Source organism: Sturnus vulgaris, chromosome 2 (assembly GCF_052056855.1).
Source record: "Sturnus vulgaris isolate bStuVul1 chromosome 2, bStuVul1.hap1, whole genome shotgun sequence".
NCBI classification, from domain to species: domain Eukaryota; kingdom Metazoa; phylum Chordata; class Aves; order Passeriformes; family Sturnidae; genus Sturnus; species Sturnus vulgaris.
The window spans coordinates 34780727-34799176 of record NC_142244.1 but is presented as its reverse complement, the minus strand read 5'-3'; the positions used below and the strand labels follow the sequence as shown (position 1 = coordinate 34799176).

At 48.2% G+C, this 18450-nt stretch overlaps 1 protein-coding gene across 2 annotated transcripts in view; it reads left to right on the top strand.

Annotated features, from left to right (window-relative positions):
* Nucleotides 1-18450, top strand: part of GAB2 (GRB2 associated binding protein 2) — a 93261-nt gene that overhangs the window by 36195 nt on the left and 38616 nt on the right. For both annotated transcript variants that reach the window (XM_014875729.2, XM_014875728.2), the window contains exon 2: nucleotides 15784-16084. In XM_014875729.2, the coding sequence (XP_014731215.1) occupies nucleotides 15784-16084 (301 nt within the window). The remainder of the gene's footprint in view (nucleotides 1-15783; nucleotides 16085-18450) is intronic.

The window sequence follows — 18450 nt, the reverse complement described above, 5'->3', positions numbered from 1 at the left end:
GCTGTGAGCCAAAGATAACTGCACAGAAATATGGAGGGAGAGACGCACCAGTGTGTCAGATAAGCAGGAAAATTTGAGTTGAGCAATGCTAGGATGGAGGTGCAGCACCCTAAAACAGATGTGAAAGCATCTTTCATCTTCACTGTGCACAGACCTGAGCCACCAGATCACCAAGCTCAGCCTGCCCAGTCAAAGAATTTGGGGACAAGGGCTCACAGAGGACCTGTTTTTCCCTGGCAGTCCATGCAAGACAGTCCTTACAGCCTCGAGTAAATCACTCAGAGAAACTCCATACTCCCTTTGAAAAGTATCTGTGGTATTCCATGGCCCCAGATTGCTTGAAGTACACCTCTGAAGGCCACATTTTGCTCAGCAGGTCGGGTCCTTCATGAAGCTTGGCCACAAAACATTTTCTTCTGGCCTGCCTGGTCCAGACACGGTGTTCCTGTTCCAGGATGGATCCCAGATGTGTGTTAGCATTACAAATACATCTCAAATCCCAGCTGCCAAGTCCTCCACCCCCATCCCAGTCCATCGTCTAGAGAGATGATTAACACATCCTGCAATAAAACTCATCAGTTACTGCTCCTTCCACCCCTCTTTGCTGCAGGTTCAGGTTCCCACGCGCTATTTTCTACCTCTCGGTTTGCAGAAGTGGTGCAGGGAGAAAAATTACTCCTCAGCCATCATATAACTGCACTTTCCACCCCCAAAGTATTTTTGCAGATGGCAGTTCAGTCATTGTTTTGTAACATCCTTCTGAGTTTGAGTCTTTATTCGATGCTTGGAAAAAAGTGGCACAACAGGGTAAAACCCCCTTTCTCCAGGGGCTTTTGACAGACTAGTGGTAGCTGCAGAATCAAATCTTGCAAACTCCTGCCTCTCAACCTTGCATTCAGCCTTCTGCTGCAGTTTATTCTGTTCACTCCCATTCTGGGTATTTCATCTCATCTAACCAAGGTATGTGAGCTTTATGAAACTAAGAATAAGCAGAGGTTAATGTGTTACATGCCTATCTCCAAGGTCCTTCCTGCAGGTCATTTCTTTAGGGGTGAAATTTCAGATACTTTTTAGGTATCCTCATTAATCTTTCTTTGCTTACTCCCATAGTATCAAACTTATTTGGCAGTCCCTTTGCTTGAGATAAAGAGCATCACATGAGAATGAGCCACAAAAAAGCATTTGAGCTTTAATATACTCCCTAGCAGTAACCTGATATGACAGTCAGGGCAGTGAGCAGGGCACAGGATGGAGCTCCCAACACCCCCCAGGTCTAAAGGCTTCTTGTCGTGTCTTTTTGTCATCGCTGCACTTTCCAGGTGCTTTCTCGGTGATGAAAGCAAATGGAGCTTTTGTGTCCTCTCTGATAACATGAGAGTACTGTAGAGTCTGAGCACTTTGCAGGCTGCCTTTCTGGGAGGAGAGCAGCTTTATCTTTGTGACACTAATGGAAAAAACAAGACCTAATGACAGCTAATCCTGCTCATTTCACTTACAGGCATGCTTTGGTGCTGAGTGGCGTTTGCGCTGTCAGTTTGGCTTTTGCTGAGCAGTGCCCTGCTCCTCCACATCCCATAGGAGTTAGTTTGAATCAGGGATTTCTGTGGTGCAAATGTAGTGATTCTCTTGCTAAGAAACACAGGAGCAGGTAAGAGGAGAGTCTGGGTGTAGATCCCACCACGTGTGGATGGGTTCATCCACCACCCTTCATCACGTTTTCCATTTAGGTTGCTAGAGGAAGCAGCATGGGGAGAAATCAAGGTTTCTTTCCCAAACCCACAGGTTCAGGGAGGGATGAGCACTGCTTAGGAAGTGGGACCGGGAAGTCTTGTTTCTCTGGCTGTGTCCATTTGGCATAGGGGCTGAATGTTTTCTTTGTGGTTTGGTCTGTGAAGGCTTGTGTCTAGCCCTTTGCTCTCGTGCCAGGGAGTCCCAGCACTTCCATCCTGGAGCTGTCTCACTGAGACAAAGGACATCAGTCTGCACACAACTTCCCCAGCTCTCCCTTTCGCCCTTCTGACGGTTTTGTGTTGGAGTGGAGCATGTGTAAGTGGGTCAACAAAGAGGTCATTTTTCCCAGTGCAAAGTACCCTAATAAATTAACCAGTGAGAATTTTAATAATACATGAAAGGAGAGATGTTTGCTGCATTTGGAAAGGCTTTTCAGCTATTGATGGGGTCAACAGCTGGGTCAGTGGCCGTTGGGATTCCAATGGAGGGAGAGGTGGTGGGCATCATCCTCCACCGATGACCATATCCGTGCACTGGGACAAAACAGAGCTACCCCTGTTTCAGCCCACTGATACAAGTGTTGTTACCAGTTTTTGAGCACACATAAACGGGCAGATGGAGGAACTGCTATGGAGTGTTGGTAATGTGGAATTAGTACCCACCCTGCTGTCCACTCCTTTGAAGCCTGAGGCACATGGGCTTCAAGCTGGGCTTCCAGCTGGGTTTTCAAAATGAAGAGAGTTGTGTGATCAGTCAGGGGGAACAGTAGACTACCTCAGTTGTGTCTGGCTGCAGCCACTTTTAGTGGAATAATTTAAATTTAAGGAGAAAAGGCTAATCCACAGAAGCCACACAAAACAGTCCTGTTGATCTGGTAGATCTTTGGCTGTTTTGAGGTGTTTTTCAGCACCTCAGATGATTTACTTCCCTTTGACTTCCTTGATTTTAAATAAGTCATTAAATAAGGCAATCTGTCACCATGATCCCAGGTTATTTTTCTGCCCTGTCCAGCCAGATGTGTGGCCATTCTTCAGGTCAGAGTCAGAATATTTAATATTCTCACTGTGCTGTTGGTCAGACAGGAAACAGGAATGACCAGAAGCCCTGTAGCATCGCAAATATACAACTGCAAGGGCTTTCTGTAGGCTCTAATTTTTAGAAGACAATAGTGATGTGACTGTTCATTAGGAGTAGGTTGTCTTTGAATGGGCCAACTTCTCATCCATTTGATCTTCTCATCCATGTTGACTAAACTGTACTACTGTTTATTAAGTGACCTATTATGCACTTGAGTTCCCAGAGCCAGATGGAGTATTTGAGCTCAGGAATATCTTCCCCAGGCTTTGTTTGCTGGCGAAAGGCAAAGGCTGGGGCAGACACATTGTGGTTCATCAAGTGCCTCAGCACTATGTTGACTGCTGTTCCTGAAGGCCATGACAGACTCTGCCAGTGCCCAGTCATCTGCTCTTGCAGCACTCGTTAAACCCTGGTTGTCTGCCTTTGAGGTGCTACGTTTTGGGGAAGGTCTTTCCTCCTGTAAGGAAGCCAAGGGCTTTCCTTGCTCTCTTCCAGATTCTTTGTGGATGGTCTCTGGAGACTGCATCTCCTAAAGCCTTCTACTGCAACCAGAACTCTCAATTGCCATCTTCCCTTGATTTTCATAAGGGTACCCATCACTGAAGGGCCATGGAGAGGTTTGAAAATCTGATATTGGGAGAAAAGATGAGCAGAGCAATATGAAAAGCACATGGAGGCCCAGGAAGCAGTGGTCCTCTCACCTTTCCACCAAAACATGGAAAAAGAAGACAACAGTTTTCCAGATATGGAGAGAAACAGATTAGGTTAATCCTGATTAAGGGACTTACTTCCAATCCAGAAGGCAGAAGAAGCATTCAGAAGGGACTCCCTAGGCAGCAGGAGGTCGATTCCCAGCATCAATCCTGGGCCAAATTGTGGAGCCCACAGGTCTGCCACTGTCAGGCGAGCTATCAGGCAATGAGGGCTTAGTCCATACAGCCCCAGCACCTGGCAAGTGAATTAAAACCTGGCAGATCCCAGGAAGATGTCACCCACAAATGGGGCTCTTCGTGCCATTTTTCAGGGAGTAATACTAAGTCTCAGAATTTCCCTAAGTGAAGCAGATCTAATGGCTCCTGTGGGGAGAAGCTGCCAGTGGCACAAAGGGTAATGAAACGGTAAATGTTGAAGACAAATTCATCAGACAGGGCAGTCTGGATCACTTGGCAAGCAGAGCACATTTGAAAAAAATATGTTAGAAGACAGCCCAATGCAAAATTGAACATCAAAGGAGAAAGAAATAAGATTGTTCCTACAGAAAGGGGCAGTGAATCACCAAATGCAGAGTTTTCTGGGTTTGGTAGAAAGAAACTGCGTGAGCAGCTCCTGATGTGAGTTGAGGCTGCGGCAGAAACAGCTACAGTGACCTTTGATGTCTAAATGAAGGGGTAGGAGGTGCATTTATTTTTCATTATGTGCAACAACAGCAAAATGTGTTTAGAGTAGCTGGCTGCTAATATTGATGCCGAAGAGGAAGAAAGGAAACATGACAGTATTGCAGAAATGGTGTTTAGCACAGAAATTCATAGACTGGCAGCTGGTTAGTTTCCTGGAAGAGATGAGGGATTGGAATAGCCAGGTCATTGTGGTATTTTCTCTCCGTGAACATGCTAAGGGAGCTCCAGTCTAGTGGAAAAGGGCATCATGAGAGCCCTTTGCAAGATGTCAAACCCAGAAAGTGACAGATTGGAAGCAACCCCCTGCTTGTTTTTTTCTTTCTGGAGGTGGTGACTAAATATGAGGACAAATGATTGGTTAATGGGGTCCATATGGGCATAAATATGCATTTAATTAAAAGCCTGTGGTATAAAAGAAATCCGTTTACAATCAGAGTAATTCAGGTTGGAAGGGATCTGAGGAGTCTTAAACTGCCTGAATCTGTGATTCTCACAAGTATGTGAGAACTTGAAGAAAATTTCCTTTTGTAGGCGCAGGGTTGTGGAACTGGAAGTGTTGTGAGGACCCAACAAAGACCCCAGCCAAGTGTTGTCACTGACAGATGTTTTGGCTACTGGGCACATCTGGAAAGACATACCTCACTGTAGCAGGCTTGAAAGCAGCTATCTGCATATTTTACCTGGCCACCCTCAATCAGCTGTGCAACAGGTAAAATCTGGACCCTTGCATGGTGCAGATTTTGGGTTATCCCTGTGTGTATCCTGAATTATTGCCCACTGCCTGAGCACGATGCCTGTCAGCAGAGCAGTGGGCAGGGCTGTGAGCTGGCAGGGTTGAGGGAGAGCCTTGGGAGTGTCTGTGTGTGCATGTGCTTTCTGTGAGTGTCTCCTGGAAACCAGCAAACCCCCCAGCAGGTTTCAGAGGGGCTTGACAGAAGGATGAGATAATTAAGACTCCATGAGTTTCATCCAAAAGGGTGAACTGGAAGAGGAGAGAAGTCGTTTTTAACTAAGGAAAGGCTTTCACACGAGCTTACATGTTATGAAGCATCAGGGAATCCACTCATTCAGAGTGCCCTTTCAAGCTGCAGAAATGAACCTGAGGCCCTAAAATCAATTAAATCGTGAGAATCCAGCTGATGGGTGAGTGCCATTGGGGCTGATCTCCACAGACCTGTCTTTCTCATAGCAGCTTTTGGCTCCATTTCTGATTTTTGCCCACATTTAATGTGTTTGGCTTCATAGCCTCCTGCCTCTCTTGCCAAAAGGGAAACACCCACGTTTCTCAGAGCAGAGCAAGGGCACCATGTGGAGCCACAAGGGTTGAGCTCTGCCGTGAGGGTTGGTATGAACAGTGCTGCCTCCCTTGCCCTTTCCAAGCCTGGCACATCTGAATATCTGTAGAGGGTCACTCCTAAGTCCTTTTAGTGTGGAATGTTGCACAATGGTCAGTGAGCCAGCATCTAGGCTGGCAAGACTCCCTCCTCCTCCTCATAGTATTTTCCCTGTTGTTAACAGTTTTCATTGCAGACATCCATCATCACACACAGTGCACTCAGTGATTTTGTTTCTGTGACCTTGTTCAGTCTCCAGTTGGGGCCAACCAAACTTGAATCTTCTGAGCATCCTTCAGCAAGGTCATTACCGTGTTGCCCAAAGAGAAGTCTCCTTTTGTGTGCTCCAAGCCTGGCTCCTGTTCCTTTCCTGTGATATCCGGTCATTCTTGTCTTAGGCAATAGTGAGTAAGTCATCTCCATCACCTTCTCCCTGCCCCTGATGGTTTCCTCAGCATCTCTCCTATGCTGACTCTTTTCCAGACCTATCTCACTAATTCTTGCAGAGAAACCATTACAGCCCTTTGATCTTCCTTGTTGCCCCTTTTGTGCCAGCAACTGTGATGTTGGCTCTGCCACCCAGACAGCTACCATGAGGAGGTGCAAAGGGTTGTCTAGCAGACTGTGAGTTCAACATGAGGCAAATTAGGCTAATTTCTCCTGTTGCAGAGGTTAGTTGAGCTGGAAGTGGTTACAGTCGAGACAGCTCATTAAAGTGGCTGAAAATTAACAAGCCTCAGAGCTTTTCTAAAATTAGATAGCATCCCTGGAAAGGCAAGCCTACCCCAAATATACTGCTACAAGCCAGACTTCTTTAGATGACAGGAAAAACATCCTCACACTTTACTATCAGCTTCACCCCCATGATATCTCCAGCTCATCCTATCAACCCAAATTGGGTGGTGGTTTTTGCTGTGCATAGAGCCTGTTAAGCTCAGAAGAGTCTCTGTGTCACCTTGTAAGGCACTTCTTCTGCAGCCTTTAAGCAAAGGAAGTGGCATGCCAAAGGAAGGGGAAAGCATCCTGATACACCTCTCATTCCTGATATCCAATTCTAAGTCTGTTTGTATTTCCACCTGCCTTCACCTGGGAGATTGAGGGCAGAGTGGTTTAATTGCGGGATTCGCTGCTAGAGCTGACATGGCTGTATATATTCAACTGATTAAAACTAAATCTCAAATTGGCTTTTTCAGACTCTTTTCTTTATTCAAAAGTGCTGCTTTAATTCTGCCTTGCTTTGAAACACAAGCAGTGTTTAGAGCTTGGAAAGGGTTAACTGATAGGGAATAGAAAGTAGCCCCTTCCCTTTCTCCCTCTGGGTCTCATGGATGCTCATTGATGTGGGACAAAAACTCCAAAATGCTATGCCCTGCCTGGAAATTCTCCCTCAGCCAAGCCCAACCTGGTGAAAGTAAACCTTGTCCTCTCTTGAGCATCTTCCTGGGTGTCACAGAGGGCTGGCAAGAGGTGACACAGGGTGGGACAGCATCCACAACCTCCAGGAGAAGGCAGAGGGGACATGTGCCGTGCTGTTTTGTCCCATGACACCCATCATTGGGCACTTATGGGGTAACTCATCTATGCAATGAGCTCTTCGTGAGCAGAGACTGGTGTACATTTGCTAAAGAAGCCTGGAGCAGGAACTGTGGCTCCTGCCAGCACAGAATGGTTGCTTTTGGGGCAGATCTCTGTTCACAGAATCATAGAATGGCTTGGGTTGGAAGGGACTTTAAAGACCATCCAGTTCCAACCCCTCTGCCACAGGCAGAGACACCTTCACTAGCAGGTTGCTCTAAGCCCCATCCAACCTGACCTGGTAAACTTCCAGGGAATGGGGCATGCACAGCTTCCCTGGGCAGTGAAGGTAGGAACTCAAGGTAGCCCAAAGCTAGGACTGAGGGAAGGGAAATTGCTGACAGTGCTGTGGAATTTATTTTGCTCTTGCAGAGGCCAGAAAGCTAGAAAAACTCAGTTATCAAAATGCTTTGCTCCAAGTCATTTATTCATGCTGCGTTCCCATGTCCAGCCCTGCTTGTGTAACGGCCGGGAAAGCTCTTATCAGAGACTGATACCAGAGTCTCAGGAGGGATAAAAAATCTCTGAGCAGCTTGCTTTTGCTTCCAGAAACCCAAAGTTGAAAAAGCAAACTGAGCTCTGCTCCTGCTCTTGTGCTCACATGGCTGACTTGCTCTGGTGCATTGGTCGGCTCCTGAACGCAGGGTTGAGTGTAGCCAGTGGTGGCAGCTGGGTTTTGCAAACAGATCTGGAGAGCAGCAGCCTTGATGTCCATCATGTCAAATATATGTGGCTGTAGTGTCATGATATGTATGACAAGTGAAATATCACATCACAGGCCGCTGGGACATCCTGTTTGGTTGTTGCAGCCCCGTGTCCTGTCAGCCTTCAAAGGAGGTCACAAAGTACAAGCCTGGGTATCCTGTAGATCTCCAGGGAGCTACTGCCTCTGTCTATCCCACACCACCCACCTGCCTGCACCTCCTCCGGGTGCTGCTCCAGTGCCCCACAGAGGATGTGCCATGGCAGGGCGGTGGGAGAGATTTCAGCTAGGAATAACAGAGTGGAATACAGAACAGGGCTGAATAGCAGGAAATAATTCCAGATAACAAAATCCATGCACAGCGGCAGGAATGCACTGGAGGCTCTGCACATGGACCGTTCGCAGCCAGCCCCGAGGCAAGAGCTGGACTCCAGGTTCTTCCTGTGAACCCCTTGCTTTCCTAGCACCTTCCCACTTGCAAAGGTGCCATGCAGCTTTCAGCAGAGGGAATTACCCAGAAAATGTTGCTTTAGTCAATGAGAGTTGAAAAATGCCAGTGCTGCCCATTCCCATTCTAAATGCTGTGGGTAGATGTGGGAAGGGTGGCTGCACTGGTCCCACATGAGGACTCCATATGACAAGTTCAACACTCCTCACCAGGACTGGACCTGATTATGGAAGAGTAATTTAAATTTGGAGATAACTGAGGTCAGAAGAGACCTTTGGAGTTCTCTGAACCAACTCCCACTCAAGGTGGGTCTAGCTTGAAGTTAGGGCCAAGTCTGAAGGTAAATTGTGTTACTCCTGGTCTTGTCCAGGCAGGCTCTGAACATCTCCAAAGATGAAAATCACCCCATCTACGTTTTTTGTTGTTCTGCCCCTCATTGTGAAGCCTTTTCCTTACATCTAATGAGACTTTTCTGTTGTGTCTCATTCTATCCCCGTGCTTCTCACAGTAGATTTGGGTCCATCCTTCCTACACCCTCCAGACAGGAGCACTCCTGGACCTCCCAGGGTTTCCCCTGTCCTTCATTCTCAGACAGTCACAGCTTGTCTGGTGGTGTAAGTACAGCCTCTCTGTTTGGTATTTTGTTTTTCCATCCCATCCTTAATCAGGCAGTCCAGCATCCCATCAGAAATGCTGTCAGTGCCCTCACATTCCAGAGAGAAATCTTTATTTTCCTAAGATTGACCATGCAGCACAAAGCTGCTGAAATCTTTCCAACCGGAGAGCTCCCGTAAAATAAATGCGGAGGGAAATGCTTTCTGCATTGTGTTACTGCTGTGTTGCTCGTCCCATCCACAGAGGGCGGAGGTGGGGAGCGGGTCCTCCAGCTCACACAGTGCACCTGTAGCTCCGAGCCATCCCACACCCTTCCTTCCCTGGTAGCAATCATCTCCGATGGCGGGAGCTGTTTGTGAAGCTTACGGCTTTTAAAATGATCCTAAAAATAAATCGGCTGTAGTCTGTGTTTGTGCCTCACCTCCTTGAAACCCCGTCTCACCCAGCCGTGAGTGATGCTCGGTGCAGGACGTCTCCTGCTGGCTCTGCTGCCCTTGTGTGGATGTCACATGTAGTGATTCCGCGTGTGCTCTGAAGCCTAATTACACCTCCAGGAGCGGGATAAAATCCCGGCAGGGAAGGTCAGTTTGACAGCTTGAGATACGCACTGGGTTGGGGTTTTTTTGCATCACCTTCCCTCTGTTCCTCAGCAAGGAAGAGGCTCTTTGTAGCCCAGCAAGGTTTCCCGTGCCCCGCAGGGTGTTGCAGCTGCAGCGCGGTGTGATTAGCGCTGCCAATCACGGCTCCCCCAAAGCCGTGCCGCTAATGAACCCACCGTGAACTCAGGCACGGCTGGAGCCTGATGAGCAGGGAGCAGGGATGGAGATCCCTTGGCAGGGTGCGGGGAGCCGGGCTGAGACCTGTCTGTGCCCAGCATCATTGGAAAGGTGCTGTGAGCAGGCAGTGGGTCAGGAGAACCACGGGGGGATCTGGAAGGGCAGGAGTGGGGCTCAGGGAGCTCCTGTTTGCTCCGGGCACTGGGGACGCTGGGACAATCAGCCAGCACAAACATCACCTGCACAGACAGAGGGGTCTTTCTTGCTGCTTACAAATCTACTTCCGAGCCACATTGCCTTTGAGTTAGCTCTAACACAGGGAGGGGAGAGGTGTTCTTGCATGAATAATAAAACCAGCATCCTCCTGTCCATCAGACGAGATAAAAAGCCCCCAGGGACACAGAGGAAGACAACATTATTATACAGGTCACCAGTAGGTTATTCTACAATCCTGTAGATGAATCCTGAGTGAAGGATGGGGCTTCACTCGCTGATGCTGGTAGCCACAATAGGGGACCGTGTTCTTGCTGTGGGGCTGTGGGGAGGTGTGGGCCGGACAGGATCTGCCCCAGTGCTGGGATACACAGTCCAACAGCTGTAATGGTTGCAGATGGCAAAAGCAGTAGCACCACTGAAGGACCCAAGCCACCCGAAACATGCTCTCAGTGTACCCCTGTCGTCTCTATCCCCCTTTCCCAGGCGTGATCTTGCCAGGATGGCTAAAGTGGTGCAGACTGGAGGGGACATCAAGGTGACACAGTGACTGGGAAGAGCAGTGAGACCTTTCCAGGTGTTGTGGTCTTTCTCACATGCTCCTGAGGTGTGAACTCCTCTCTGCCACACCAGATGTGCCAGGAGCCAGAGGGAGAATATGCTCAATGGGGTGCAAAACTAATCTGCACTGTAGAGTGAAAACTGTGTGTCTGGGACAGACTCATGGCTTTCTGTGGATATGGTGGCACCCCCACTGGCAGCTGGTGGCCACAGGGGCCATGACAGGAGCCATCCTGCATCCAGAGCCTCTCTGGTTCTGAGCAAATTTGGGACACAATCCCCTGCTTGCCCTGCTGTGGGGTTTCCTGCTTGAATCATTGTCCCTAGCTTCATCTGTGTGAGAAATTCCCCTGATGTCATGGCGAGGTCGCTCATCCTGCCTGCCAGCTTGGATTAGATCCTGTGGTTTGTGTCAGATCAGATTTTGGAAGGTTTATTTCACACTACTGGTGTGCAGTGCTGGTGGCATGAAGTTGGTGTCAGGGGGAGAAGGAAGAGGACAGAGAGATTTCCTGGGAAATATCCAGTTTCTCTTCTCTTCTCTTCTCTTCTCTTCTCTTCTCTTCTCTTCTCTTCTCTTCTCTTCTCTTCTCTTCTCTTCTCTTCTCTTCTCTTCTCTTCTCTTCTCTTCTCTTCTCTCTCTTCTCTTCTCTTCTTCTCCCTCTATGTGCTATGAGGGTGTGGTGGTAAAAATATTAGTATTTCAGTTAAGAGAAATGTGGCTCAGAAGTGGATCTTAATTGAAAGAACATCCCTTTCGACCCAAAGCTAACAGTCTCTGACTGCTTCAAACTCCTCACTTCGGAGATAAAATAATGCTGGGTGGGCCATTCCTACAGGACCCACCAAGAGCCACCTCTCCATGTTGTCACTATTTGATTACTTCTCACTATTTAATTCTTGTGTCACTTGGCAAGCTCCCTGGGCATGGATACCTGCCTTTACTGACATTAAAATTGTTATTTTTCTTACTTCTTTTGGGTTTTTTTTCTAAAACAGCATATAGGCTGGATCTCTGTGTTCACTATGCAGAGAACAGGGGAGCAGAGAGGAAGGTGCTGTCTGAATGTCCCTCTCTATAACCATAGTTAATAAAGCCTCTCTCTGGGCTTTTGTCTCAAAGCATTGGATCCAAATGTCAAAGCATTTGTATTATTAGGCACTTGGAGGCCCCAGATTCTCTGAGCTCTCTGCCCTGATGCCACCAGCTCTGTCACAGCATTGCACCATCAGGACAGCCACAGGGGACACGAGGGACCTCACTCCTGGAGTGGTGGGATGGTATCTCCTACCACTCATGGTGCTATCTCAACTGCTCAAGAGCAGCCGCCTGTTTGGTTCAGCTCTTCTGGTTCCTCACCCAGCAGATGGAACAGGAGGGGTCCCAAACACTGCCTGAGCCCCCCCCAAACATCCTTGCTAAGTACACTCAGCCAGTGAACCCAGCAGCACTGCCTCACCTCTGCCAACCCAGCTCTCCATGAAACAACCAGCTCCAGGTAGGATCCAGCTGGAAATAGCTCCATTTTGTAAACTTTGACTTTGCCATGGCCCTACTGAGGTGGAAAAAAACTGAGCAGCAGCCGTGGTTCTCAGCACCCAGGGAGGATTCATATCGCAATAGGAGCATGATGGGCACGTTTTTAACAATCAAGTCTTTAAAAGAAGTACTTGCCAAGTGTCAAAATATTTCTCAGTGATATTAAGGGCCTTTGGCAACTGTAATTTAACCGTGAAGGAACCTGATGCTAGCAAAGGACCGCACAGCTGGAAATTTGTGCTCCAAAGCAGCATTTTATGGCTGTTAAGCTTTTAGCCTCTCAACGTTGTAAAGCTGTTAAACAAACACAGCCCTTGGCTCACAACACGTGTCAGGGAGGCACAGTGTTTTGGCAGGAGCAGACTGATGGCAACAGGGGCTTCAAAAGAGCTGTGAAGAGAGAGAAAGAAAATTCAGGTGGAGGATGACATGCCTGTTGGCCATCACAGCCTCATACTGGGAGAAGGTGGTCTTGGAAAGAGTGCTTAGGCTCACATGGAGTTGCATCCTCCCCCGCTTTGGCATCAGATAATGTTGCCACGCACGTATGGATCCCATGCATCCCATACATACCACTGTCATAGCTGCTGGTCAGTAGATGCTTAAAGCACTCTCTTGCAGGAAGGTGATATCCTAGGGAAGCCTAAATGTAAAAGATTTGGATGGTATTGGTAGCTTTGAATGGGGAAATAGGTGTCCCAGGAGGATGAGCCACATGCTGCAAACTACATCCCCTTTGCTGCATATAATGACATGTTGGAGCAAGCTGCATTACTGCCAAGAGATCCCCCAAGAGCAGCCACAGCCTGGCAAACACAAGCTGAGCCCTGGTCCCAGTAAAGGCATAGCAAATCCACAGGGAAGAAATAAAATACACTTGCTGAGCCCAACACTCAAACATTCAGAAAAAATGTCCCCAGAAATAAGGAGGTTCCTGTCTATTTCTTTACTGTTTACTTCCATTCTCTTCTAGCAATCATTGCATATTGCTTTGGCTTGGAAGCTGATCTTAGGAGGCAGGAGCAGCTGGTCCTGCTGTGGGGAAGTGTGGTGGGAGATGCCTCCAGCTGTGCTGCCTACAGCCACCTGTCCAAGGCAGGCACTCCTTAGGCTGCTGCCATGAGCTCTTTTTCTGGCTCAGAAGCTGTATGAGAAGAAGAACAGTGACACTTTATCATCAGGAGGGCACCACACAGAGATGGACAGGGTGGTCTTCCCAGGCTTGTGGGACTCCTGCCCTGTCCAGTGATCTCACCCTCCAATGATACTCCAGCTCCTGAAGCTTTCCAAGAAATGTTGTGCCTGCAAGACCCATTCTTTTGCAACCAGCCTATGTTAAAACAACCAGACTGTGTATGTAACACTGTTTTCTCTGCCAGATCTTGACTGTGTGTACCTTTCATTGCTACCAGACAGACCAAAGAGAACTGGAGGAGTTGTAGTTCTCACACTGGTGATAAAAAGAGAGGTAGTGGTAGCATCATTTGTCTTGCTTGCAGCATTTCCTCCTGTTTATTTCCATGAAAACTCTAAATTCCAGAGTCTAGTTTCTGCACTTTGTGGGTTTTGTAATGCCATGTCTCAACCATTAAGGGAGGCTGCTAGACTGGACTCTAGATGGTTGGAAAACAACAAGCTAAGCAGCAAGAACTGGTGCTGGATGTCTGCATGCAGGTGCTGGTTCATGTGGTTGCACAACTCCATCTTCTTGCAGTCCCCTCACTGATGCATGCCCATGTCTTAGTCCAGCCAGGTGGCTGCAAAGAAATGACTCAGTGTTAACAGGAGGAAGCTAACAGGACGTTTACCACCTAGAACTAGGAAAAAAACGTTCATGGGTTTGTTTCCCAATGATCTGGGTGATCCATTTTGAGGAGATGGACTAGTAAATTATTGCTGCTGCCTGGTGAAATTGGTTTTTTTCCCTCTCTGATGGACACAGCTCCACTGTGTCTATTTTGTCACTCAAAAGCAGCCATTTTGATGAGAAGTGGGTGAGATTAAGCCAAAATCTGCTAGCCTTGCACGTCCTCTTGCTAAGCAATTTGCTGCTTCGCTGCCTTTGGAAGATTGCACTGAAGTTGCTTTCCTGGCACCAGGAGCCGTTTTGAGAATTAGTGCAAAACTAATTTGATTACAAATCTCAAAGACACCAACAAAAGCTATTTTTAAGCTTTTGAGAAGTATGGTCTGAATCAGACTGTTCAGGGAAAGCACCACAGGAGTTCTTACTGTTATTTCAGCCACACAGTTCTCCAAAACCATGGGATCCTGGTGCAATTGGCTGGCTGAGATCTAACACATGCCCATTACCAATATGTAAATCTTGTGGTCAGCAACTGGGAAGCATCATGAGGCACCCAGCCCACTGCTTGCCTTGGTGCCTCTTTTGGATTGCTCAAGGTGTTTCTTCTTCCTTCTTAGAAATATTGTGTGCTTCCTCATAACCCAGCCTCTTATATCATCAGAACTCCAAAGCTGGTGATATATAAAAATATAAGTAAGATAAATCTCATAAAAAAAGCACCACTGTCCAGAGCCAGGGCAGGACAGTGGGGTTCACATCCCATCCCTTGACATCCTCTGGTACAAACTGAGGTCTGTGCCAGGTAATGCAGGAGCGCTGGTCATAATTCACATCATGCTTATCCACATGCACCTCTCAAACCTTCGTTGCCTTCAAAGACAGCCTGAACAAGCTGTTTTAAGGACTGTGCATGGATGTAATCCTTCCCTTCCCTAAGCCATGGGAGCTGAGGCCTCTGCAAGGGAGCATAGGTCTGCAAAAGGGAGGAGCTCGAGGTGGTCCATCAACCCCGTTCATCCCTCATGCAGGTGCCATGATCCTCACACAGAGTACACCCCAAAGAAACATTGCTCACCTCATGGCATGGGGGGTTACACCTGCACAATTTTCCCTGTAACTTCAGTTTTGGCCTCTAACACGTTATCCTTGTGGCAGTTCCCTCTCCTTTGGGCTCCCAGCTGTGTCTGGCGTGGGGAGGGCAGCAGAGCTGCAGCTCTCAGGCCCAGGGCTGATCTGACATTTGTTTTGCTGGTTTGCTTCCAACTCTGCAACCCCCTGAGTCCATTCCACAGGTAGTTTGGCCAGGGCTGACGTCAGCAGTGCTTGGAAGGATCAATGATAACCTTTTCCTTTGCTAAGGAGTTTCCTATGTGCCAGAGAGAAGAGGATGCTGAAAAACGAATGAAGCTGGGATTCTCTGTGGGTCTCCCTGGCATTATTCCTGATATTTAAAAAAAACAAACCAATTCTCCTTTGGTTTTATTAATCTTTCTATCCTGGCATTTAAACAAAGATTGGCATGGTCAGTAACTGCAGACACATCCTATGATGCTCTCAGGGGTTTTTCTGAAGGTTAGGACACCCAGGGTGCTGCATCCGAAGTGCCTCAGTTACCCTGAGCTGCTGGAAGGCATTTTGGCATAGCAACACCCGGTAATGCCACTGCACAGATTATCCCACATCACAGAGGGAAGGGCATTTGGGTCCTGGGAGCATGTCTGTAGGGCAGGAGCAAGGTTCCTCTGAGCCTCAAGACTGGCACCTTTTGGGGACACCTTATGCTATGACGCTATTTCAGTATTTAATTCTTCTGGATTTTAGTATCGAACTGAAGAACTGAGCTGAGTCTATGCACCTCTTGCAGAGGTGAGCACCTGGGCAGCATCCCAGAGCACCCCATGGTGGAGAAGTGTCTTGTCTCTCTTTGTCACCCTGTGCCTAGCAGTGGTTTTCCGCTCTCACAGATTCAGCAATGGGGTTCATGCCTGTTCTTGTCTTGGTTTCAGGCATGGAAGAAACGCTGGTTCGTCCTGCGCAGCGGTCGGATGAGTGGAGACCCTGATGTCCTGGAGTACTACAAAAATGACCACTCCAAGAAGCCACTGCGTGTCATCAACCTCAATTTCTGTGAGCAAGTGGACGCGGGCCTCACCTTCAACAAGAAGGAGCTGCAAGACAGCTACATCTTCGACATCAAGACGAGTGACAGGACCTTCTACCTGGTGGCTGAGACAGAGGACGACATGAACAAATGGGTTCGCAGCATCTGCCAGATCTGTGGCTTCAACCAGTCCGAGGAGAACACAGGTACCATGAGAGACAGGCCCGTGGCTAAGAGCATCTTCTCTCCTGTCCTCACAGTGCGCCCAGGTTCTCTTTCAGATCAGACCTGTAGGAGGGGGGTGCAGCTTGCCACAGGGCTGGAGGATCTGAAGTGGGAAATGGACAGACATGTGGGAAACTTTCATGAGACTTTCCTGCCTTTGGCATCTAAAGAGCTGTCTTGGCTGCTGTGACAGCCAATCATTTTTAGCTTCCATAACTGTAGACCTTTCAGTCCCTCAAAAGAAGTTGGTGGTGTTTGGGGACGTTTTTAGCTGCAGCCTTTGCCCCTATCCATCACCAAAATCCCTTTGAGAGTGGTGGAAACCAGCAGTGAAAATCCTCCTTGCTCAGAGGTTGCAATCCCTTGATGAAGTAGAGGGAGAAGCTTTACTGGAACCATTTTCTTTTCCACTGCAGTTGTCCCCACTGCTTGCAGGCTCTCATGTGGAGGACAGACATACTTCCTGCACCTGCATCCCCATCTCTTCCTGGAACCCTCAGGGAAAGCATTGGGAGGAGGGAAGGAAAACTCCAGGGAATTTATGTGCAGTGAGGAACCTATTGTCTGAGTTGTGCTCCACCATCCAAACTCAATTGCACTTGGGCAAGCCTCTGCATTAAGCACTGGTGAGCTGCCTCTGCTTTCCCAGCACCACAAGGGCACACATAAATCCTGAGTGAGATGGGATAGGGAAGTGAGCCTGGGGTGCATCTCTGCAGTCACCTATCCATCCCATTGTACGTGGTAGCACCTCTGGTATCTTTACTTCATCTCATCCGTGGTCCAGTCTCATCCCAGAGACTGCAGGCCTGTGTTCTGTCTACATGAAACTCCCTATAATAACGTCCAGCTCGAATCTGTTTTGGTCCCTGGTGGAGCAGCTGCCATCCGCAGGAGTTGAAAGCCTGCCAAGAGCTTGTCAGGCAGGACAGCAAACAAAAGCATCACAGCAGCGCGGATGCGATCTTCACTGACTGACGCATGAAACAGGATGTCACCTTGGCAATGGGTGCACAAGTGGCAGAAAGGATCCTTGATAACGTTGCCAGCCAGGTCTTTCAGGGAAAGGTCAGACTAAATAAATTACATACCGTTCCAATGTCAGCAGCGCAGCCCTTGAGGTTCAGCAGAATTGTTCAGGCCCCTTTCCTAAGAGCTATTTCATTGCAGGATTTTCCATTTTACGTGTGTTCAGCTGGGGGAACTGTTTTTCTTCTCATTTAGTAAAATGAGCTTTCAGCCCAGCGGCAGCAGGATCGATACAGGACTTCAGTGAAATATAAATCTGGGCAGCAAAAGGAAAAACAATCTCCTGCTTGCAAGTACATCTGTCCCAAAGGGCACACAGGGATCATCAGGCTGCAGAGATCCAAGCACTATTCCCTGCAGTATCATGGAGTGACATCAGCAAAAGAGGAACAAAAATCCCTATTTGTAACAGAATCACAACTCATTAATGCTGTAGGGAAAGTACCCACTTGAAACAGTACCCAGCTGCCAAAGTGTGATTTTCTGAGTAAGCCAAGCAAAAGCCTGCAATGGCGAATGCAGCAGATGTGTCCAGATGCTGCAGCAGAGAGAGAGCATGAATTATTCAGGGCTGGTGCTTCACCTCGGTCCTTGCCGAAGCGGTGATCCCATGCTCACCTTTCCTTCACCAGCCCAGCTAAGTAATAGCAAATAAATCATCAGTTTCCCGAAGTGGCTAATGTTCATTTGAAGAACCCATGGCCTGAGGCTGGGCAAAGAAGTTGAGGGGTCATTGGAGCATGATGGGTGTTGGGGCTCCTGTCCATCTTGGCGTATGTAGGCTCCTCACACATCTTTGGTGAGGTGTCAGCTGGAGGGAGTAATGAAACAGTTGTAGCAATGTTTGTAACTGTGCTGATGAAGAGGATGCTCCCTCTTCATCACCTCCTTGAAGTCAAGGGTGGATGGATGGGAGAGGATCAAGAGTTTGTGCCAGATCAGGACAGTAGGTGGGTAGAAACAGAGCTTGGGACACTTGGCATTTTGTTCTTGGACCTTTCTCCCGTCATCCTGTGGCCTCTGCCTTGGAGGATGAGTCAATAATTGGATGAACCAAAAAGGGGGAGAAAAAGGTAACCATGATGAGCAGGAATAGCTCCACGCTAATTGTAGCAATTAATTAACTAAACCTCCTTCTCCCAGCAGACAGGCAGCATGGTAGAACAAGATCAGAAACTGCCAGGGAAGCCACTGTGCATATTTTTCTGGTTGTACTTGTTCCTGGGTGTGTGACAGTGTTACACTGGCCCAAAAGCCTTGCTGGGTCTGGACCCCAGCCAGGCTGTTCCCTGCTGGGCTGTACCCACATCCCAGCTAG